Raw genomic sequence first — 25,339 nt, 5'->3', positions numbered from 1 at the left:
GGGCAACCTAGGCTTGTCCCTAACATTTTGCTAAAGACCTACTTGTGATTTTCTTTGATGTCTTAATGATTGCTTAGATGTGTAGTGGGAGCAGGGGGAGGAATGTAGAGAAAGATGTTTACTCTGAGGCTGGAGGGCTAAAAGGCAGCTGAGAGTTCATCTGTTCAATGTTGTAATCCTCTCAAACTGCAGGGAAAGAATTTCTGAGAGGGAAATATATATTCCTACACTTAGAGTGATAACCCTTTGAAGTAAATCAGCCCCATCAGTTTTTGTAGAGAAGGTAAAAATGATCAGGTCACTGAAATAAATACTGATTGTAATTTTTCAAGTTTGTTTTATTATTTATATATACTTGGCTTTACCCAACAAAATTGCTTTTGAGTTTAGTTTTTAAGAGTTGAAAGGTATTTTAAATGTATTATGGGAGATCACTGTTTTTAGTGATCATGTAATATAAAGATATCAAACTCACAACCAGTGGGTGCATGAGGTTCACAACACTCCTGAAAGCAGCTGAACCAGATTAAAATGTAATTAGGAAATATTTAACAAAATAAATAAAGCTAATTATGAGCCATTGGTAAGATTATATTTTAAAATTAAGTCAGTAATAAGCTGCAGGGATCCTTATTTACAGATTAGTTACCCATTTCTATTTGAGTTTGACACCACCACTGTCTTAAACCCTTTCATGAACTGTGGAACTGCCATTAGACAGCTGAACACCACAGAATTTAACTTGCTTCAGTGGCATTGACTACAATCATTTTCTAATCATTGAATTTTGTTTGCTTTTGAAGCTAATGTCTTGTCACCATGGATTTTTTTGCTTTTGCTTTTTTAATTGCAGTGTAAGTATTGAAGTCCTTTCCTTTCCTTTCTTGTTTCTCAGGTTCTTTGGGAGGTTATTCTGACACATCAGTGGATGAAAAGTCAACTAATAAAAACGTTACTAATGATTTTCCTGTGTCAGATGATGAAGAAAAGGATTCTTCAAAAATGACTTTTTTGAAAACGAAGACAACAGATAGCAATGTAACAAAAGATTTAGTTGCATATTCCATCAAAACAGAAAAAGAAGCAGGACCAGATACTTTGGAGGAATTTGGAATTAATTCATTGCAGCCTCAAGGAAAAGATCAGGAAAGTGAAGAAGAAGAAATGCAAACAAAATCTACGCCTAGGCTGGTCAAATTTGTATCATCAGGTACCTCATTTAATTGGTATTTATTGTGAACTTAACATTTTAGCTTAAAGATTTGTCATTTTATCAGCATGGATATCCCTTTATTGATTCACTTTGCAACTCCTTTATGCCTTTGGGTAAAAACATTTGTCATCTAATGGCCAGTTTTCTGATTATAAACATCTCCAAACTTAGCAAGTCTGTTCCTCAGACAGTAGACAATCAGTTACACAGTGCATACATGAAGGACCTCCCAGAGATTATGCTCTGAACAGTCTTCAAGAACCAAGGGTCACATTTACCCTGTGATGAGACATTGGGGGTACCCTTCAGTGGAGGAACCAGAGCAGAGAATTAGAACACAAGGAAAGAGCAGCAAGAAAAATAGAACACAGAGCATGAGAGAGAGAGAGAGAGATAATGGTCATGAAGGACCATGAGAATGTAGTGACACAAGCCAATGGAAGAAACTTTGTCAGGGAGAGAATAATTAGTAATATTGTATATTGCATAAAGTCAAGGAAAATAAGGACTTGAAAAAGGCATTTGGTGATACTGACTTTGGAGATGGCAGTTTCAGTGGAGCAGAATGAGCAATGATGAGAAAAGCTGGTGACAAGAGGTAGAGAGAAATTGAACGTAAAAGGAGTGGAGGCAGAAATTCTGAAAGTTTGTTAGTGCAGAGGAGAAGAGTGATCTAGGTCAGGAAAAGGGTTTATTTATTTAGAATAAGGGAGGCCTGAGCATATTTTTAGAGTGGGTTGAAGGAGCCACTATAGAAAGAAGTGAATTGAAAGTACGTGAATGAGGGAATGAATGAAAAGCACTTAATAGGTGCTTACTGTTTTGTACTCTGTGCCACTCATTGTATGGAGTGCTGGGCATACAAATTCAGAAGTGAAATTGTTCCTGAACTCTTAAGAGCTTTGCATTCTAATGGAGATGACCACACATATGGGGGAAAGGCATTGTGGCTTGGAGATACCCGACGTGGTTAGTGGAGCAGTAGGGGACTAGATGGATATACCTTTTCCAGAGACAGTATTGGCATTGATTTGGTTATGGTTCTTAGAGTTAGCGGCAGATGAGAGCTTGGGGGACAACAAAGAGAATGGCAGGAAGGGGGAACAAAAAGGGAAGCACAGTCTGCTGGTCTGGGTAGGCTAGATAGAATGGACAAAGGGACTTTGTGCCTTCTGGCAAGACAGATTGGCCTTGATCATGTGAGCTAGAGTATGTGTGTATGTGTATGTGCAGCAGCAATTGTTGAAATAAGTGGGCCAGACATCAAAGGCAAAAATGGAGGGGTTAACCAGCTGTTTGAGAGTTTCAGATGTTGTTCTTCATAGCCTTTGCCTTCTTATTTTTAATGATACTGCATTTTATGGTCAGCACTTGTGTGTGTGTGTGTTCTCTCCCTATTAGAATTTAAGCTGCTTGAAAGCAGAAAATAACTCATTTTTGTATTTATACCCCTAGATCCTAAAACAGTGACTGGCAAATGAACTTAATAAATGCTTTTAAATTCATTCATTCATAGACTCTGCCTTCCAAAAAGCTTATAATCCAATTGTGGAAATAAGACTAGACTGAGTGAAAATCAGAGCTAAATTGTGTGGCTGCGTAATAATAGAGAAATGACAGCTCATGGAGAATGAGAGAGTAGCCAAGGAAAACTTCATGGATGAAATCAGGGCTTGGAGCTATTCAGGCCCTGACCTGTAAAATGATGGGATTGGAGATCTAATCTTTGAGGTCCCTGCCGTGCCATGATCTATAATGCCTTATGCTCTGTGTGAGATGCATAGGATTCAAAAAGGAGAATTTGGGTTTAGGAAGTGTGTGGGTGTGGGTGTGGGTGTGTATATATATATATATATATATATATATACATATATATATATACATATATATATATACATATATACACATATATACAAACATAGTGTAAATGTATATGTACATATATGTGTATATATACACACACACAGATCTACAGGCAGGCGCAGCTAGGTCTGGAGTTAGAAAGACCTAAGTTCAAATCTAGCTTCAGATGTTTACTAGCCACAATACTTAAGCTCTGTCTTATCTCAGTTTCCTCTACTGTAAAATTAGGATAATAGGGTTGTTATGAAGATCAATAGAATTCAATAGAATATGAATATTTAGAAAACATTTAGCACAGTGTATATAGTAGTCACTATATAAATGATTTTCTCTTCCTTTTCCCTTATTCCATGACAGTAAGGAAACAAATCCTATTGGAGTAGAATATGAAGTATATTGGGGAGAATTGGGAAGTGAGTTGTATAGACATGTAGGGCCAGATTGCAGACCTTAAAAGCTATTTGAGAATTTTGATAGTCCTGATTAACATAGCATTAATATGATGTTTTAGAAAAAAAAGTCTGGTGGCCTTTTCTGAGGTAGTTTGGAGGGCAGAGAAATGGGGTAGGGAGACACATTTAGGAAGCTGTTGTAGTAATGTGCTCTCTTAATGTTGGAAGTGTTTTGTTAACAATGAAGAGTGAAAAGCTATAGGAAAATTGGTAAGAATGCATGAATTGGATGCATCACTTTTTTTAAGAACACAAAAGAAGGTGCTTACAGGTAGGAGTTGAAGACTAGAAGGAACTGTATTTTATTTCTTAAGAAAAAAAGGTCAGTTATTTTATTGAATAAATATGGTAGGAAGAATTCAGTAGTGGAAAGTGGAACAGAAGGCTCTGCTTTTGTTACTTTTCTTTGCTCCCTAAAGTCCCTTTTGTCCCCTACTGCTCATAGCCACACTATGTCATATCTTCATTGGCTCTGATTAAAGTCAAGAATTATGTCTTAAAAAAGTCACACTTTTTGAATAATATATCCCCTTTCCTAATTCTTTTTTGTTAAAAACAAAGCACAGTGCAACGAAGGCATTTTACTCTTCTGATTTGTAATTGGGGAACCTGATAACGTTGATAAGATTGCAGCAGCAGCAAGCAAAAAAAACCAAAACCAAAAAGCCACCAACCATAAAAAATCCCTCCAAAACTATATTTCAGGAAATAATTTAAAATTTTTCAATTTGATTTACTTTTCCTTCTTCTTTTGGCCATATATCTACCACCTTTTTTTTCTGTTTATCCTTCTGACCCTTTGAGTACTCTGAAGAGTCTACAGTCTACAATTATTTAATTCATTCTTAATTGCATTTTAATTATACAAAATTATTGTGTAATAGATAGCTTAGGGCAGACCTGCACAACCTGTGGCCCATGGCATGCCAAAGGATTTCCTCTACGTACAAGGGATGTTTTTCTCTACATTTTTCACAGGTCACCTTGAAATCCTTTGGCAGGCTACAAGTAGCTTGAGGGCCTTAAGTGACCAGGGGCCATGTGTTGTGCAGGCCTGGCTTAGGGTGTGCTCCGTGGTAGGATATAGCCAGTCAAGGTTTAAATACTTGTTGAAGATAATTAACAAACCAAAGAACCTAGACTGTAGTATTCAAGATTTGGCTATGGTTAGAGTTGTTTTAAGATTAATTTTTTAACCACACGATGGCAGCAAGATTTAAGTGACAGTACTATAATTTTTAATATGGAGTAAGAATGGCATGTTAATTATGTTTGTTTGAAATAAACATAAACGTTTTAAATATGCTGAAGCTTAAATTATTCTTACTCACTTACTTGTACAATGTAAACTTTTATTTTTGTATTGTAGTTAAATTCTCCTATCATGATTATCACAGAAGCAGCCTGGCAGCAGTAGGAAGGCCTTGGGAGTCAGTCAGATCCACAGTGTGACACTAGGCAAAGCTCTTACTCACAAATAATGTCAATTCTAGACTGTATTCAGTCTGTATTGGTGGAGGGAGTTTTATTGCTTCTCTACAATAATAAAATCATAGATCTTTACCCACCCCCCTTTTCCTCCCACAAAAAAACTTACTGGAGAATGATATTTCTTTTTATAATACAATTTTTATTAGAAGTTGCATATGTCAAAAAGCTATATTCCTATGTTGTAGGAGGAAAAGTGAAAGAATTTATGCCTAGTCTTTTGTTAAAGAGTATTAGCAAGGGAAAAATGTTTTGAATTCAGTGTGAGTGAATAATATTACATGTCCCTGTCTCCTTTTCTCTTACACGTTTATTTACTTTTATTCCAATTAATTGGTTTTGTTATTTGAGAAACTAGATATGTTTGAGATAGTGAGTTTGTGGGAGCTCAAGTAATTAATACTTGATGTTTAAGGAAAAGAGCTAATAATCTTTTTCTACCTACATCATAAATTAAGTAAAGTAAATAAATGAAGTACTTTAATGTTAAAAAAATGAGAATTATGGGATCACACACTGGAGATAATCATTTTATATAGGTTTTTTTTTTCCCCAAGAGATATTAATTAAGTCAATAAATACTCGTTATCATGGAATATTGTACTGTTAGGGAAAGATCTTAAGTATATTTATCAGCATTTCACTTCATGCTTCAGAGTTTACAAATTACTTTCCTCACAGCACTCTTGGAAACGGGTTGTTATAAATATTGTTATCCCCATTTTATGAATGAGGAAAGTGAAGAATCAAAAGGGAGAAATTACTTAGCCAGGGCCATAGAGCTAGTAAGTATCAGAGTAACTGGAGAATCATTCCTGTAAGAGTCTCTGCATATCTGTAGCTCCCACCCTTTGTATTACTAATCCCTTTTCCATGGATTAACCTTGATTAATTGAGGACAGCTACATTTTCCCCCTCCATTTTTTTCCAGGATATACACTTCTGCTTCCTTCACTTGTTCCTCATGTAACATTGTCTGAGACCTTTCACCATCCTTGCTGTCCTCTTCGGATTGCCATTGTCAGTCTTTCCCAAGATGTATTACTAGCAGTGAGCATAATGTATCAAATTTCAGGACCAAAGTACAGTGTAACTGTACAGCATTCATAATAGAGTTGATTCTACCATGAAATAAATGAACACACATATATTTGGTCCAGACTTGTGGTCTCATTCATGTAGAGAACTTTTTAAAACATTTCTCTGCATTGATTGAAATAGGCTTCTTGTCTGGAATTGTTCTGTAACTTATAGCATGTCTCACAGAGTCTCCTGGGACCCCAAGAGGTTAAATGACTTGTCTATGGACACATAGCCAGTATGCATCAGGGGTGATTTCAAGGCTGACTCACTCTGTCATGCTAAGTCTCACAAGAGAGATTATACTTCTGCCTTTAACCATGGAGAAGAATCTTGTGAATGATTCTGTGTGTGTGTGTAGACACACATGCACACACACACGTATATGATATATATACCTATATATACATATATATACACACACGTACATATACACACATATAGTGACATTGCTAAAAATTTCTCTCTCAACTGAAAAATTTTTCTCTGCTTTTTTTTTTTTTTAACAAAACAAAAAGTCCATTTTAGGTTTGGAAAGTTTTGCGCCCCTTTAGGAAACTAAATTTGATCAAACAAAAGTCACTTTATACAATCAGTAGTAATTTCTAAGATGGTGGTTACTAATGGACTCATGTTTTTGCTGCTCCCTAAAATGCAGTTGTCTTCTGTTCTTCTGAAGAGTTAGTGGTGGTCTTACCAAAGTGTTTATTTTTAACAAAAATAGATCTTTTGCACATTTTAGAGTTTTAAAAAATTTAATAGTAGAATATTAATTTAAGATGAATTTGCATTTTATAGGCAGTTGTCACATTTTCCACTTGTGTCCAGTATCTCATTTTTAAGTTAATTATTTGGAAGTCAGGTAATATCTTCCATAAAAGAATTGGGTCCCATTCTGGTCACTATACTATAGTATAGTGAAAAACTGTGTCCAGGTGAGGGCTGCCACAAGGTAAAAGGACCTAAAACTGTCATATAAGGATCAGTGGTAGATGAACTGAGCATACTTGTCTCAAGAAGACTCATATATTTTTGGATATCTAGTGTACAGATGATTAGTGAGGAAATTAATTTTTCCCTCTGAAACAGTGTGTCATTGATTCTGAGCTCTACTGTCTAAAGTTTGTGTACTCAAATTGAAGTATTTTATTCTTAACAGAAAACAACAGCAACCTTGAAAAAGATACTAATGTTAAAGTACCTTTACCACGACTAAGAGGAATCTTAAGAAAGACTAGTCATGTGGGTGATAAAGATGTACTAGAAGAGGAAGATAACCCTGCTTTTGTGAAAACAGAATTTTCACATTCTGCACCTTCATCTCTAACAAAGCTGAGTGGCAAAATTGAGCAAAGAACTCTCTCTGAAAGCCCCAATTCTGAGGTAACTATTGTGTCTTGTTCTTGAATGTAAGCCTTTGTATCTGATCATCATTATTCAAATTTTGTTTTGTGAGATTTATCAATTGTCTATATTATTAATAATAAAGAAAGAACTTGTATAGTATTATGTAACTTAAAAATGAGATCATTCCATTGTACAGATGAATGGATGTGTTTTGGGAAAAGGACTACTGATACTCTTTTCATTCATTTTTCTCAAGGTATTCATTGAACACGTTTTATGTCTGTGCTACTCCAAAGGATATAAAGATACATAAGACATATGTTCTAACTTTAAGGAATATAAAGTCTTTATTGTCTTACATTAAATGGAATGAACTAATAAATTAAATAGATATCCTGAGAAAGACTTTAGTTTAAAAAAGGCCATAGTCTTCCCACTGTATCTGAGGCCATCTCCAGTCTTCCTGATCTTTATCTTGCCACTGGACCCAAATGCCTCTGGAGGAGAAAGTGAGCCCTCCCTCACTTAAATCCAGTTCACTTGCAAAGTCCTGGCATCGCCTTTCTGAAATCATGGTCCTCTTCAAGAGTGAAGGACAAACAGTAGCAACCACAAATAAAATAGTTCTCTTGGACGTCTATCCAATGCCCCTGCATTGTTTTTATAGTTCATTTGTTGTTTGTTCAGTTTCTCTTTCTTTGCATTTTAAGATCTCTATATTTTGTTTTTGTTAATTTTGGAATTTTTTAGTTTTATAAGTAAATCATATGCTTTTGATTCTCAATTTTTCTGTCATATAACTTTGTAATGATTTTTTTTCCATTGTCCATTGTGAATTTGAGATGGTTCATTTTTGCTTTTCATAATTTGATGGTCTTTTCTTTTAATCAAATTAGCTAATGGCTTATCAGTTTTTGTTAGGTTTTTATAAAAACAATTCTTGGTTTTGTTTATCAATTTTGTAGCCTTTTTGCTTTTCCTTTTTATTAATTTCTCTTTTCTCTGGGTATTTTTAGCTTTTTAATTGCATACTGAGTTAATTAATGCTCCAAATTTTGTTAATATATATTTTCAGAGCTTTAATTTTCCTTCTGAGAACTGCCTTAGATTCATTCAAAAAAATTTGGCATATTTCATTGCTGTCATTCTCTTTTACATGGTTATAAATTGTTTCTACAATTTGTTCTTTGATGCCTTCAGTGTTAGGAGTTTCATTAACTAATCTCCATTTAAATTTATATCTCAAAATTTGAAACTCATCTTTTGCCCTCTCACTAGAGAGGTGGGGATGGAATATGGTATATGCTGTCAGATACAGTTGCTTTATCCGTCAACATTGCTTAAATGTCTTTTCTTTGTTACAAAGAAAGATAAAGGGGGAAGCATTAAGGGGATATAATATAGTATAAAAAATTTTTTAAAGCAACAACTCATCTTTTTTTAAAGAAAGTATAACAAAAATCAAAGACTGTCAATTATTTGGAGACAAAATAATCACAAACTAGACTCAAATTTTCTACTGTATTGGATACAATAAAAATTAAACTTACCCCTGAAATACCATTTTTTTAAGGGTCCATGGTTTACAAGCCCACAAACATCATTAGCAATTCCTCAACAGCTATCAGATGCTGAAAATCTTGGAGACCACCTTTTCCCTCTTCCAGCAGAAAGATCTTCTAAAAAAGGTATACATTTTTTTCCTATTTTTATTTTATATGTTCTAAAGGACAGTTACTTCTAGAAACCTTAAAATTCTTCTTTTCAATTGATGAACTACATAAGTACAAAGCAATATTTGCTGGAATGATATAAAAATTAATTTTGTTAGGTCATAACTTGGTTTCAAATCACTAATAGGTAGCGTTCTTCTGCAGAATACTGTGTAATTGTAGGTTCTAGTTACATTCTTAGTTTTTCTATATGACTGAGACAGCCTAATCTCACACTTGGTCACTTTGACCTCTGAGTAAATAAGTTGAAGTGCAGGATTTTCCTATTGAATATATAAGAGAGAGTTTGAAATACTCCAACAATAGCAAAGGACAAGATGAGCCTTGAGGTTTGAAGGAAAAGATTAACATTATCAGAACCATTTGACATTGGGGTATAAGCATTGTTATTCCCAAAGCTCTTGAGGTCAGGGTCTTAGGCTGTCTCCATGAGGATCTGAGGAGCAGTGGTGATGACAGTGGTTTGATTTCCCTGGTACATGCTGCCTCCTGTCCCCTCTCCTTCCCTCCTCCCTCCCATGTCCTACTGCTTCAGCTAGTCTGACTCACCTGCCCTATGAGAGGCAGTGGGATGTTGGATAACTGGCCTCTTCTTCATAGGATTCATCTCCCCAGATAATAGCCCTGAGAATTGGTCTGGAAATAGGACTGATTGTCGGGTGTGGAGGTGGGGTGGGGTGGGGTATTACCACCCCAGAGCTCTTGTGTCTATCTGCTTGTTGACCTATTTCTAGTTTGTGTTCAGCAGTTATTGCTAGTGGTGATGAAGACCTACCTCCACCACAGTGATTTTTCCTCTCAATGATAGCTGTAGAGGCTGGGCTCAAAAGCAGTCTGGTAGTTTTGGAGGGTACTGCTGTTCCCACAGCTCTTGGGTTTGGGGTTCTAGGCCATCTCCATAAAGGTCCAATGGAAGATGAGGTGGTGGTGGTATTTTGGCTTGTTTGATATGTTGGATCCTGTCTCCATCCAGAGGGTTCTCTGCTGCTGCAGTTAGATTGGCTTGCCTTCCCTTTAAGAGGCAATTGGTTAGCAACTAGTTCATGGGGATGGCTGACCACTTTTCCACAAGACATATCTCCTTATATTATGACTATGAGGGCAGGGCTGGAAGAAGGAAAATTATTACAATTTATTTCTTTCCACCTGTCATCTTTTTGCTATAATGACATACAGAAAACCATGCTTTCATTTTGCAAACATCATTCATGTTGCTTTGATTGGTTGTGATTTATTTGCATTAACTTCTAGACTTAAAGAAATGACCACTGCTGACATTCTGTTTACTTGCTTAAGTGCTAGGTTCTTGTCTTAGTACCACCCTTTAATATGGGTTTCAAGACCAAACTGTTTAGTTAAAACTGATCACCTTCAGAAAAACAACAAAAGCTTCTGAGCCTTGATAGTGCTATAAGAATGGCAGTTCTCAAGTCTATACCCAGCAGTGAACATTGCCTGTAAATAAAGATGATCAACTTTGAAAAAGCAAAATAGATGACTAAACGTGAGAGCAGACACTGGGACTTAAGAAGAGAGATCCACATGGGAAAAAAGGGAAAGCCTACTAGGGTTTAAACCCACACATCTTGGTGGCAGGACATGCTGATAGTCTACTTTTGTGCCCTTTCACCACTGTTTATACACACTACTAAGGAGCCTCCAAAGATTTGCTAGAGCTCTTTTTTTTTTAATGCTTATTTTTTTTTAGTTTTCAACATTCATTTCCACAAAATTTTGAGTTCCAAATTTTCTCCCCATCTCCCCTCTCCCCACCCCATAATGCCTTGCATTCTGATTACCCCTTCCCTCAATATGCCCTCCCTTCTATCACACCCCTCCCTTCCCTTGTCCCCATCTTCTCTCTTTTCTTGTAGGGCAAGATTGGTTTCTGTACCCTATTACCTGTATTTCTTATTTGCCAGGTGCATGGAAAAAGCAATTCTCAACATTCCTTCCTAAAACTTTGAGTTCCAACTTATCTCCCTTCCTCCCTCCCCACCCATCCCCACTGAGAAGGCAAGCAATTCAATATAGGCTATATATGTGTAGTTTTGCAAAAGACTTTCATAATAGTCATGTTGTGTAAGACTAACTATATTTCCCTCCATCCTGTCCTGCCCCCCATTTATTCCAGTCTCTTTGACCTTGACCCTCCCCAAAAGTATGTATTTCTAATTATTCCCTCCTCCCATTTGCCCTCTCTTCTATCATCCCTCTCACCCCTCTTGTCCCCTTCTCCCCTACTTTCCTGTAGTATAAGATAGATTTTCATATCAAATTGAGTGAGCATGTCATTCTTTTCTTAAGCCACATGTGAAGAGAATAAGCTTCACTTTTTTCCCTGTCACCTCCTCTCTTTTCTCCTTTATTGAAAAATCTTTTTCTTTCCTCTTTTAGGAGAGATAATTTGCCCCATTCCATTTCTCCCTTTCTCCTCCCAATATATTCCTCTCTTACTCTTTAATGTAATTTTTTTTAGATATCCCTTCTTATTCAACTCACCCTGTGCTCTCTGGCTGTGTGTGTGTGTGTGTGTGTGTGTATGTATGTGTATGTGTATGTATGTGTGTAATCCCTTCAGTTACCCAAATACTGAGAAAAGTCTGAAGAGTTACAAATATTACCTTTCCATACAGGAATGTAAACAGTTCAACTTCAGAAAGTCCCTTATGATTTCTCTTTCCTGTTTACCTTTTCATGCTTCTCTTGATTCTTGTGTTTGAAAGTCAAATTTTCTATTCACTCCTGGTCTTTTCATCAAGAATGCTTGAAAGTCCTCTATTTCATGGAATGAGCATTTTTTCCCCTGAATTATTATACTCAGTTTTGCTGGGTAGGTGATTCTTGGTTTTAATCCTAGTTCCTTTGACTTCTGGATTATCATATTCCAAGCCCTTCGATCCCTTAATGTAGAAGCTGCTAGATCTTGTGATATCCTTGAATACACAATACTTGAATTGTTTCTTTCTAGCTGCTTGCAATATTTTCTCCTTGACCTGGGAACTCTGGAATTTAGCCACAGTGTTCCTAGGAGTTTTTCTTTTTGGATCTCTTTCAGGAGGTGATCAGTGGATTCTTTCAAAATTTATTTTGCCTTCTGGTTCTAGAATCTCAGGGCAGTTTTCCTTGATAATTTCATGAAAGATGATGTCTAGGCTCTTTTTTTGATCATGGCTTTCAAGTAGTCCCATGATTTTTAAATTGTCTCTCCTGCATCTATTTCCAGGTCAGTTATTTTTCCAATGAGATAGTTCACATTATCTTCTATTTTTTCATTCTTTTGATTTTGTTTTGTAATTTCTTGGTTTCTCATAAAGTCATTAGCTTCCATCTTCTCCATTCTCATTTTTAAAGAACTATTTTCTTCAGTGAGCTTTTGAACCTCTTTTTCCATTTGGCTAATTCTGCACTTTAAAGCATTCTTCTCCTCACTGGCTTTTTGGGCCACTTTTGCCATTTGAGTTAGTCTATTTTTTAAGGTGTTAATTTCTTAAGCATTCAGGGCTGAGGTCCAGATCAGTGACTCAATTCCCTCAGGTGCTTTAGGCAGAGGTCTCCTAGGGCTGCCACTCAGGGCTGAGATTCAGATCAGCTGCTCAAATCCCCTAGGGGCTTTGAGCAGAGAGCTCCAAAAATGCTGGCTGCTGCCAGCTGGGCCAGACTATGTTCCCTTCTCATCCAGATGAGAAAGCTTTCTCACTGACCTTTGAATCTTTCTTTGGCATTTGTGGGTTGAGGGATCTGAGAACTGGCGCTGCTGCTGGGGATTCTGCCCCTGAGTCCTGTTCTGGTCCTGTTCTTCCCAGTGGCACGCGGCCAAGGCTGGGCTGCATTCCACTCCCTGCCCCTTGTGATAGACCTTTTCTCTCAGCCTTCCAGGCTACCTTGGGCTGAAAATCTCTTTTACTCTGTCGTTTTGTGGCTTCTGCTGCTCTAGAATTTGTTGAGAGTCATTTTTTACAGATATTTTATGGGCTGTGGGGGGAGAGCTAGAGTATGTGCATCTTTCTACTCCACTATCTTGGCTCCGCTCCCCTCCCCCCCCAGAGTTAAGAGACAGAATTATTAGAAACCATATTTCCTCCTATTCATTTGGTGTGTTAGATAATAATTTTCAATTGATATTCTTTTATAGGTTACTTTTATAACTACCTAAGCTTAATACTATAGTTATTTTAGTTTGTTTTGCAAGTTAGAATAGAAAACATGTTCCTAAGTAAAATAAGGCAAATTAATTTGTTGCCCAAATTATTGGGTTCATTATTTTCAGGCCTGTTTTTCTGTCTCACTATAGATCACGAAAAAACAGTAGATGAAAACCATAATATTATGAAATCAAAAGACCATAACAGTAGGTGTTCCCCTGCAGAAGAACTAATGGTGAGTAATACTTTGGAAAAAGCAGAAGAAAGTCAAGAAACCATCATTGAGCTTGAAAAAAACATGAAGAAATTGCAAGTGTTTGTGGATGAGGATAGAAAATCTGTCACTTCAGATGCCTCTCTTAAGGTATTTTTAAAAAATCATTTCATTCAGTTTTTCTTTTTAAAACTTGTATGTTGGGTATATATATATATATATATATATATATATATATATATATATATATATATATATATGTATTTTTAGTCTCTGTATGCTTCTAAAGTGCCTCTGGAAATTTCACCTACTTGTGGTTTTATGTAATGTGATTTATTACTATTCAATTCAATTTAGCAAATATATAAATCCACCAAATATTGTGCAGAACAAAGTTTAGTTAAGCCATATTGCCTGCCCTCATGGAACTTATAGGTTAATAGGAGGAAGATATAACAAAACAATTTATTTATGCTTGACTCTTAAGATTTTATAATTTCATTGGTTTGGATACTACTTTCTCTGATGCAGAACACGAGTTGCTCTTATTAAAGTATATTTTTTTATTCCTAAGCCAACCTGATGAAGACCCTTTCAGAATTTGGCTAGGATAGTCCTCAAATCACAGATTTGTTTATTATTATGTAGCGCCAGTGTGATATTCACAGCACCTATAGTCACCATGAATAACCTGGCACAATTCTGAATCATGAAATACAACAGTCTCCAGATGGAAGACAGAACCAAAACATTTATTCAGACACCAGAAAGTCAAATCCATCATAGCAACAAAAATCTATCACAATAACAATGCAGAGAACAAGCCTTCTCCAAGCCTTCCCCTGCTAGGCTTCCCACACACCAGCTCAATTAAACAAATCACAAGCAGGTCACCTTAAACAAAATCACAAACAAGCTCTTTCACTCACACTAACCAGCTGCCTGTTCACCTGTATCCTTCCTAGCTCTGACTGCTCTCATGACTAACTTCCTGTCAACTCTGCACCAGCTCTGCCTCTTCCTATTCCACCCATCCAGCAAACTCCTCCCACCAAAGGTTCCATGGGACTCAGACTTCCCTGTGACCCAGGAAGGCCACATGGGCCTATTAATGAATATTAAAGATCTCCCCATTTAAGTTCCCATTACATATAATTCCTCTGCTCAAAGCTTTTCCATTTATATAGGATTGTCAGAATTTGTTCTCCTTTGGTTTGGTCTTTGAAGACTCAGTATTAACTTCATATACAATGAGGAATATAAAGAGTGAATGTTACCATATATGCAGACTAATAAATAGATGTGTAATAGAAAGATTCTAATAGAAACTAAATTAAAACAAACTAATAGAAAGATGTGGACAAAGTGCTAAGTGAGGACCGAGTTGAGACAAGAGATAGCTAAGAAATGGATGCTTCTTGGAAGAGTTTATTAAATCCAGTGAGATGTTCATATTAATTAAGATACCTGAAGTTTTATAGACAAACAGAAAAAACTTTGAGATACAAAATATGTCAGAAATATTTCACCGTTGAAAAAATTATTTACTTAGGAGCTTCTGCTTTATAAATTATTTGAACACATTTGGAAGTGTCCTAATTGATTTAATGACTAGGAGGACCATTGATAAATTGCTGTTTTAATGCTTTAAAATTTTCATTCTGGACATGTAGGTAGAATAAAGCAGTTTTAAAAATAAAAATTGTCTTCTGAGAGGATAAATTACGTTTTAAAGTAATTTGAGTAATATCATTAAATATGAATTTTAAATTATTGCATGTAATTATTACCCATCTTCATGTGCTGTTATATCACTTCATTAGAACATATTCATAGTGGTTACTAGCAAATACTAATATACTAAAGTACATCTTAATAAAATTTCAGCTATCTGGTACTCTCATTCTGAGTTTTTCAGACAATTGAGATTTTGCCATTTTAAATAACAACCATTATTTTAATTGTTTTGGATTGAAATATTTTTAACATGTGTTACATACTTCTTCCCTACCTTCTAAAACAGAGTGTAGTGAATATGCTTTACCCTTTTCTTGATTGTTTCATCATTATGAAAATCAGTTCTTTGACTGTACTATAATAAATGGATTACTACTGGGGCCTTCTTGAGTTGTGCACAGCTATTTGTTCCTAGATAGATAGAGCATTATTAAGTCCTTACTGTGTATCAGACACTGTACTAAGCACTAGGAAGAAAATACAAGCAAAAAGAAAGACAGTCCTTGTTTGTAAAGCACCTACATTCTAATTGGAGAAAACAAGATATAAAAGGGCACAGAAGAGGGGGAGAGATACCTGAAAAAAGGGGAGAGTGTAAAGTTCAGAGACAGGAGGAGCAGGGTTGACCTGTGCACTTCCTTGAATGAAGGTTCCAGGAAGGAGTTCAAAAGTCAAAGTAGTGCACCACAGGACTAGAGGCATCTCCAGGGACAGAGACCAGCTGGGCGTGAGTTGGAATAAGCCAGAAAATCTGGCCCAGAGCTGGAAGTTCAGGCTGACTTGGGCATTCCCTCAAATGTAAATGCTAGGAAGTAACTCAGCAGTTAGAGGAGGAAGCCACAGGACAGAAGCATGTCCAACAGGAGAAGGCAGCTTCTCCAGAAGGATAGAGGTAGAAAAGCCTGGATACTCTTGAGGAAAGCTGGGTGAGCATGGCTGGTTTGATAATTTCCCTAAATGAATGCTTCAGGGAGGAACTTCTCAGTTAAGAAGGGGGCTGCAGCAAGGAGGCATCTCCAAGGTGAGAAGGCAACAGCAGGGCTAGAGGTGGAAAAATCTTGAGTGTGGATCAGAGCCAGGAGAGCAGTGAGCATGGATGGCCTGGGCACTTCCTAGATCAAAGTTTCCAGGCAGGAATTCACCAATCAGAAGAGGGAGGGCACAAAGGCATCTGTAGAGGGAAGAACATAACCGAAATGGAAGTAAAGTCTAGAGTGTCTGGATCAGATCTAGGAAAGCAATGAGCATGCATGGCACAGGCATTTCCTCCAGTGAAGGCTCCAGGCAGGAACTCACTAATCAAAGGAGGGACTTGGGGTAGAGATGTGGAATCTGAAGAGACTGGAGTGGAGCTGGGATGGGCCTGACCCTTCCTCAAATTAAGGGTTCCAGGCAGGAACTCAACAATAGAAGGAGGAGATTTCAGGGGTAGAGGCATCCCTTGGGTGAGAATGTAGGTGGAAAAGAGTTGAAAAAGTCCAGAGTGCTACCGTGTTTCTTGTGTGCACTTTTTCATTTTGTGTGTGTGTGTGTGTGTGTGTGTGTGTGTGTGTATGTGTATGTATGTGTACGTATGTGTAGGAGTGGTTTCTTTCCTTATAATCAGGCTCTGAGCTGTTGCTCCTCATTTCAGTGTACCTACCCCTAGCACCTCCTCTCACCCTTTGCATTTGCTTTGATCCTAGAAACCAGATAGCCTAACTTCATATCCTACAAACTTTCTGAGTACCAGTTGTATGCAGAGCTAGGTGCTGGTTGTAAATGCTAGGTGCTGAGGAGAGACAGAACATTTAGATAAGAGCTAGTCCTTGTTCTCGTTGAATTTAGAGGCTTAGCTGCTGATTAGAATTATGTATGAGTAAATAAACTCTGAATTGGGGGTGGGCCAGGTATACTTTTATGAATAAAGTGTATAGTCCATGCTTTAGTGCATAGGCGTTATAGTGTCTATTTTGACTGCTCATGGGCTTTTATTGCTTATTTCCTAGATTTCCATTGTGTTCTAAATAGCTGAGGTTGCCAGATATCTAAATTTCACATATTTGAGGTTTTTCTCTAGTTACCATACAATTTTCAATTGATAGTTTTGATGGAAAGCTAATTTATAGATTTAGGATCAGAAGTTCTTATTATACTCATCCCAATTTTTAATTTTCCTTGCTTTCCCCTCTCCCTGATCTCCCATCCGCTTGTCCCTTCTGTCTACAATTCTAAATCCTAATTTCCATCAAGACCCTGTTCAAGACTTCAAGACCCACCTCTTCCAAGGTGACTAATTTGACCCTACATTGTTTTTCAAGTGTTTCATTTATCCAGCAATTATAATACAAAGGTTGTACCATGTGGTCATCTCCCTTTATTATATATTACCTTATTATTTTGTTTTCCTGATTTCCAAACACAGTTTTATGGTTTCCTTAGTTCAGTGAATGAATTAATAAAAAACATTTATTAAATGTCTGCTACTTTCCAAGCACTGTGCCAAGCCCTGGGGATAAAAACACAAATGCTAAGTATTTCTTGCCCTCAAAGAACTTACATTCTAATGGAGAAGCCTACATATTCTTTAAAGTTTTAATAGCTTAAAACTACACAAAGTCTTTTGGGACACCTGATATAGAGCTGTTGTGCCCAGGAAAAGGAATTAGGTTCTGGAAAGTCACAGAGGTGGTGGCCTCAGATGCAGCAGCTGCAGGAGAGGGGCTCAGAGACTACTTCTAAATGTTTAATGAATGAATGAATCCTTGTAAGTACAGAATAGTAATATATTCCTCTTTGATAATTTGCTTTAAATTTCTGATCCAGTGTTTTTATGTAACAGCTAGAGTATTTAACCCCATAGTTATTAAGCACTATGTATACAGTGGAAAGGACACAGGATTTACAGTCAAAGGACCTGACTTTGAATTCCAGTTCTACAACTTACTGCTTTTGTTACCTGGGGCAAGGCACTTAACCATTCTGGGCCTACCTTCCCAGTCTGTAAAGTAGAAGGGGGTGGATTGGAAGACTTCCAAAATCCCTTCCAGCTCTAAAACTGAATCTATGAACTCATTACAGAATGCTGTCTTAGATGCTAGGGAAGAAGGAAAGAAAAATAATATTGGGACTTTGCCTTTATGGGTCTTATAAAGTAAGAGAGGGAATATGACCAATTTATTGACTTCCTACTATGTGCCAGACACAGACAAAAATGAAACAGCCCCTATCTCAGGAAAGTTTCATTCTATTAGATGACATGACGTGTACACACATAAGTAAATTCAGAATATATAGAAAGTAAACACAATGTAATGAGAAATGCTAGAAGCTAAGGGGATCAAGAAAGACTTCATATAGATGCTTGTGCTTGTACTGAGGTTTGAAGAAACCTGGGGATTTTAAGACCTAGAAAAGATAAAGAGGGAGTGCATTTCAGGCCTGAGAGGCAGCCAGTATGAAAAGCCCAGAGGTGGGAAATGAAATGTATGTGAGGAGCAAAAAGAAGCCCAGCTGACTGGACAGTAGAATTATGAATGGCAGAAATGTGTAATGGAATGGGAAGGTAGGTTGAGGCCAGGTTTTGAAGGGTTTTAAAAGTCAAACATAGGAGTTTAAATTTGATCTCAAGGCAATAGAGAGTTGTCAGAGTTTACTAAATGGAGAATTAACTTAGTCCTATATTTTAGAGAAATCATTTTGGCTGCTCCTCTATAGAGCATAGATTGGAAAAGAGAGACTTGAGAGACAGATCAGGAAACTCATGAGGGAATACAAATGAGGAGTGATAAGGGACTCAGCTTAGGGTAACTGAGTGGAAGGAAGGGAAAAATTATATTACCATGTTATTTGAGAACCATAGGAAACAATAAACAATCATGCCTGGAGTAAGTCATGCTTAAAGCTAAGGGGTTCTTAACCTTTCCTGTGTCATGGGCTCCTCTGGTGGTCAGAATGAAGTTTTTAAATGAATATAATAATATGTGTAACACTGTAAAGGAAATAAATTATAGTGAAATATACTTAATAAAATACTTGGAAAAAGTTCATGGACCCCAGGTTTAAGAACCCCTGTGGTATAGAAATTTAATAAAAACACTTTTCAGCTACTCAGATTGCTTAGAAAGTCTTTCTTTCTGAGGATTAAGTCAATTCACAATATTATTTCTCTGTTCTTGGTGTTGATTTTTTCATCTGCACTTTGTGGTTTGGTGCAATAGATCCTATTTCATTACAGACTTGAGTAATCTTTGAGCTGCTTTACCTCCCCATATCCATAACTGCTTCAGTGTGTCTTGTGTTTGTCCTTCATTCTCGAACAGGAGCATGGCATCAAGATGATGACATGACTTGCAGTTGACTTTGATTTGAGTGAGGGAGGCTGTGCACAGTCACCAACCTCACTTTCGTCTGAGCCATCTTGGTCCAGAGGCCTGATATTACTCAGGACAACTAAGTGTACTCTTTAAGAGCTACTACAACATTCATATAATTTAACTTGGAAGAAAGTTAAAAACATAGAATTAAAAACACAACAAAAGAGTAATGAAACAAGTGTGTATAGTTTGAAATCCAGTTACTCAACTTACAGAACCATTTGAAGGTGGGAAGGCCAGGGTCAGATTTTCGAAGTCAGCCTACTGTCAGTGCATGCACTAATACAGGACCATTGCTGTCACAAAATGAAACCATAATTAAAATTATTTCTTGGTCCAAATAATTAGCACACTACCGTAGACCTGGGAGTCATCTATGTAGAGATTATAATTAAACTAATGGGAACAGACGAGTCAATCAGTAAGTAATTATCACATTCTTACTGTGTGCCAGGCAGTATACTAAGCAGTGGAGATAGAAAGATGAAAGCAAAAGTATCTGTGCCCTTAAGGAGCTTGTATTGTCAAGGAGAATATATTAGACAAACGTCAGAAATTGTAGAGAGAGAAGAGGGCTCAGGAAAGAGCCTTGGGGAATATCTTCAGTTACAGAACAGGATATAGGTGGTGATATGGGAAAGAAAATATAGAAGGGGTAGTCAGATAGACAACTGACAAAAAACTTACAAAATTCTACAAAAAAACCAGTACCCATTAAGACAGGGTGGTGTCAAGTGTTGCAGAAAGGTCAAGAAGGATGAGGATTAAGAAAAAGCCCTCTCACGTATATTAAGAAATCACTGATGTCAGTGGGAAGACAGACTATAAAGGATGTAGGAGGAACAGATGTAGAGGCAATGAGTATAGGTAGTTGTTGTCCAGAAATTTGAGACAGGCATCAAAGATGATGATAGCTTGAGGTAATGATGGAGGCTAGTGAGAGTTTTTTAAGGATGAGGAGATAATATTTGGTAATATTTTTGTAGATAAGGAAGAAACCAGTATGAGAGTGAAAAACTGCATTCTGGAGTGGAGGGACAAATGGGGCAAGAGGGAATCTACTAGAGAAGGAGATGGGATCAAGGGTATGTACAGAGCAATTGACCTTGGGAAGGAGAGAAGTTACTTAATCCTTAGGGACTGGATAGAGGAGACAATGAGGGATGATGGGTTGTGAGATAAGGAGAGAGCAAAGTTCATGGCAGATAGCTTCTAGTTTTTCTGCGGAAATATAAGGTGAGGTCCTCATCTTCAGGTGTGGAAGAGGCATACTGTTAGGGAGATATGAAGAGACTATAGAATTGGGAGGGAGTGGGTGGGGGTAGGAAGGTGAGGTTAGAAAACATCAATTGTTATGTACAACAACTCCTGTATAGAAACAAAGAAGATTTAGAGAGTAATACAGGGCTGAAATTTGTCAAGGCATATGACCATCAGTAAAACAAGGGAGTCGGGATTAGAGAAAAGTGTGGAGATGAATTGGTTAAATGTAGAATCAAGATTGGGAAGGGAACAAAGTGAAGTCATAGCAGTGGTCAGATGACCAGTGAAAAATTTTGAGTGTGGTAAAGGGATTAAAGGTCACAGTGAGAATAAAGCACAGATTTGGAGGAAGACTTAAAACATTAGCAGAGTTTTTGATCATGTAAGTGAACCAAGTGTGGTAGGGAGTGAGATCAAGGGTGTGTTTGGCTAAGGTGGAGTGAAGAAATAAGTCATGAGTTGAAGTCATGTAAACAAATATCTAATACAAAAGAGAACATGAAAAGATATGTAAGAGAAGTATAAACCAAGTGCTATGTAAAGTCTAAAGTCTTTTATCATTGTCATTATCATGATATATAATTATAGTACCTTAAGAATAAAGAAAGGCTGCATTTAGCCATGTGTACCAGTTACCCAAATAAAAGACCTAAAAATAGAAGCTTGACATTTATTTGTGTAGAGAAAAGTCCCTCATTTCTGACACTGCAGAGGTATTTCTTGTTAGCAGAAAGTAAGAGATAAACTTACCTTTCACGTAACATTTCCCAGAGTCCTCTTGTGGTCACCAGTCAGGCTTTTATCTTAGAGCATTAGATATAGCTACTTGTAGCTAAGGGAGATAAACCCTAGTTCCCCTTTACTTCCATTTTATTTTCAGGACCTCATTGCTCCACCTACAACTCGTAAAGTAAAAACCATTTGGGGATTTGCTAGAGCTTTAGCAGTGTTTTTAGAGGGTAGAATTTGGCAATGGCAGAAAGTAAAGCTCATAGAGGATTTATTTAATCAGGTGAATTTGAGCCAGTATGTTGAAAAAAATAACTTGCACATTTCTCATATTTGCCATATTGTATGTAATTTTCATCTGATTTCTAATCATAATTGTGAAATAATTATGTAGCTGCCTATACAATGTATTTTTTCTATTTAAAAGAAAAATAATGAAGATAAGAATATGAAGAAAACATCTAAAAGAGCAAAATCAATCAGGTAATAAAAATATAAATATCTCATTTATGCATTGACATTCTAGTAAAGTTGACTATATATTTTATTTTTGTGAAGTAAATATGATTGTCTCATTGACTTTTATTATAGAATCAGAGATATGTTCCCATAGAGAACCATCTCTCAATAGAAAGTGCAGAAAACATTTTCATAGTTACTAAAGTACCTTCTTGGTATTGTGGTACTGAGAGTGGTTTTATAGCATTTCATGTGCTCAGGATTGTCTCTCGCAGTTATATTTCATCCCATCTTAGAATTTAGATCAGGAAAAGACTTTAGAGAACTAGCTTCCTCGTCTTGCATATGAGGAAAGTTTTTTCCTTCTCCTTGCCCCAGACCAGAAGGTTTCCTTTTATGTCTGGGGATTACAAGCTTCATATTCACCGCTCATTTGGCCGTCACAAATGACACCTTTCCCTCTTTCTCAGTCTGCTATAGTTCATCAGCTTCTTGCAGCTTGTTAATAGTTTTATGTACTCCTGGTAGAATATCCCATGGTAAACAGGTCTCACAAATTCAGAATAAAAATTAAAACAATAAAGAAAAGATTCCTCTCTCTTTCTCTCCATCCCTGCAAAGATCCCAGTGGTCAGTTAAAAAGATAAAGACACTTAGAACTTTAACGACTGCAAGGACAGCAAAAGTTCCAGCACATAACCAGTTGTCTTGGTCTCTGACATTTGTCTTAACTTGCTTTGCTGTGTGTGAAGTACAACTTTGTCTCATTAAAGAGCTCATCTAGAACAATTTCTGGCATCCAATCAGAGTCGCAAAAGTCTGCACCCCTATATGGGGCTGTTTGCCCAAATTGACATTTATAAATCATTCAAAAATGCATAAATAAAAATGCACAAATTATCAACATTAGCAAAGGAATGCTAGCCATTTTATTTTCTTCTTAAACATGTCATAAGTAAAGTAGAACTCTCTCCCAATTCTCCTCTCTGCCCCCACCCTCCTCCTTACCTACCAGTTTCCTGTTTGTATGAAAAGTTGCAAAGGATCTATTATTTTGTCAGCAAGGAGACCACATGATGTGGGAATGCTCTCTACTGACACAAATCTGTGTTTTTGTAGATAAATTCTAAGGAGTGGTTTGAGGCACATAGAAACGGTACGTGACTTGCCCAGGGCCTTTTAGTTTGACTGTGTCAGAGATGGAATGTGAACCCAAGTCTTCCCAATTTGAAAACTACACTCTTAATGTCTTAATATCTGCAAATCTTAACAATTCATTACAATAGCACACAAATACTACCTTTTGACCTTATGTCCAAATGAATAATTTATTCATTTGTCAGGTCTAGCCAATGTTAATCAATTAATCTACATTTACTATGCATCTTATATGTGTCAGGTACTGTGCGAAGTGCTGAGGATACAGACAGACAGTCTAATGAGGGACACAACCTGCAGACAAATATGTGCAAAGCAAGCTGTATACAGAATGAATTGGAAGTAATTGAAAGAGGGAAAGCCCTGGACAAGATGTGCTAAATCCCCAAATTCTGCTAAATTTTAAGTCTTCTAATTATGAAATACCTACCTTGCCCCAAATCTGTTTTGTTTATTTAGTTAATCTAAATTTTGATTGTATCATCCAAATAAAGCTACCTTAGGAGAGTGTTAATTTGTCATAATTAGGTTGTTTTCATGTAAGACACATTTAAATTTCATCAGCTATAATAAATGCAAATTCTGACCTTCTGTAAACTAGAATTTCATAGTTTTATCTTGATCCATTGGGATCTTTTGAATTCTTAGAAAAATCTCCTTTTAGGAAAAAACCTCTGCCTACAACTGCATCTTCCCAGTATCTGGGGACTTTAAAGATCTTGGACCAGAAACCTTCACACAAGCAGAGCCCAGAGCTTGACAAAGCTGATTCCATACGGGCAGCTGTTTATCAGGTAAGATAATAATAAATGAAAAGGAACATCAGAATATTTAGTTTTTCAGAAGAAAAAATTAACTTGGCAAGGACATAAGTGTTAATTTTTTTTCAGAAAAGATTTCCATTCACACTTGGTGAGCAGCCAGGTTATTCACTAGCCACATGGCAAATTGAAATGATTCTTTTTTTAGAATGACTTTAAGTGGGCAGAGGAAGGAAGAGGTATCAAGAAGAAGAGCCAAAAAATACACCAGAATACATTACATTTTAAATAGATTATTGTCATATACAATCTGCATGGGCCTCTACTTCAGAATTTATGTCCAGAGTGTACATATAAATTTTCGAACAGTGTGTCTTAAATTAAAGCTGCTCTCATTTTTCATGGAAAAATAAAGTTTCCTAGCTTGTTACTAATTCTCAAAAAGGAATTTGTCCCCTTTTTGGTGTAGAACTTTAAACATTTTAAGGAACTACTAGAATTTCAGAGACAGAAGTATGTTACAATTCATTTGAATATAAATTGACACTGTATTCCTCCTATTTATAAGGAAGAAAGACATTTTATATCTATTTATGTATATATAAATGTATGAAAATATATCTGTTCTTAATTGCTACCTACCTTTTTTGTAGCAATAGGTGAAACATTACACTAAATTACATAGACTAGAGTTCTTAATCTTTTTGTGTTATGAACTCCTTTGACTGTCTAGTAAAGCCTGTGGATCCTTTCTTAGAACATTATTTTTAAAAATATAGGATTACAAATGAAATTAATAATATTGAAATAGAAGAGGTAATTATTTTCCCATTCAAGTTCATTAACACTATATAATTGATCCGTCTGTGGATTCCCAGGTTTAGAATTTCTGCTAAAGACTTAACATCTACCTTGAGGTGATCTAGTGTCATCATTTTCTTTTCCTCCTATAAGGGGTTTGTTTGTTTGAAGTAACATTGTAGAATGTAGGAACCACTTACCACCATGCTTTCAAGTATAATTAGAATCTATACATATGGTATATTTAAACAGCTGGTTTTGCATGAGTGAAAGATTAAAATGCTTATATGTTAAGATATTTTCAAAATATACTGATTAAAAAACCATGTTTGAGGTGAAGCCAAGATGGTGGAGTAAGGCAGGCCTGAGATCTCCCCCAAATCTCACCAAGTACCTTTAAATAATGACTATCAAATTCTAGAATGGTAGAACCCACAAAAAGATTTGAGTGTTTCCAACCCAGGACAACTTAGAAGGTTGGCAGGAAAAGTCTGTTGCACCAGACTGAGAGAGGCACACAGTCCAGGTGTGCCCAGCATAC

At 36.6% G+C, this 25,339-nt stretch overlaps 1 protein-coding gene across 8 annotated transcripts in view; it reads left to right on the top strand.

The window, feature by feature from the left end:
• MAP9 (microtubule associated protein 9) overlaps positions 1-25,339 on the top strand; it is an 89,939-nt gene that overhangs the window by 5,019 nt on the left and 59,581 nt on the right. For 7 of the 8 annotated variants that reach the window (XM_072621337.1, XM_072621335.1, XM_072621329.1 and 4 more), the window contains exons 4-10: positions 896-1,210; positions 7,256-7,479; positions 9,017-9,131; positions 13,471-13,685; positions 17,505-17,540; positions 22,047-22,102; positions 23,901-24,030. In XM_072621337.1, coding sequence (XP_072477438.1) covers positions 896-1,210; positions 7,256-7,479; positions 9,017-9,131; positions 13,471-13,685; positions 17,505-17,540; positions 22,047-22,102; positions 23,901-24,030 — 1,091 coding nt within the window. The remainder of the gene's footprint in view (positions 1-895; positions 1,211-7,255; positions 7,480-9,016; positions 9,132-13,470; positions 13,686-17,504; positions 17,541-22,046; positions 22,103-23,900; positions 24,031-25,339) is intronic. The other variant, XM_072621334.1, reaches the window with a different exon arrangement.

This window comes from Notamacropus eugenii, chromosome 6 (genome assembly GCF_028372415.1).
Source record: "Notamacropus eugenii isolate mMacEug1 chromosome 6, mMacEug1.pri_v2, whole genome shotgun sequence".
Lineage (NCBI taxonomy): Eukaryota > Metazoa > Chordata > Mammalia > Diprotodontia > Macropodidae > Notamacropus > Notamacropus eugenii.
Note: the sequence above shows the minus strand (reverse complement) of the source record. Positions and strands in the feature narration are given on the sequence as shown.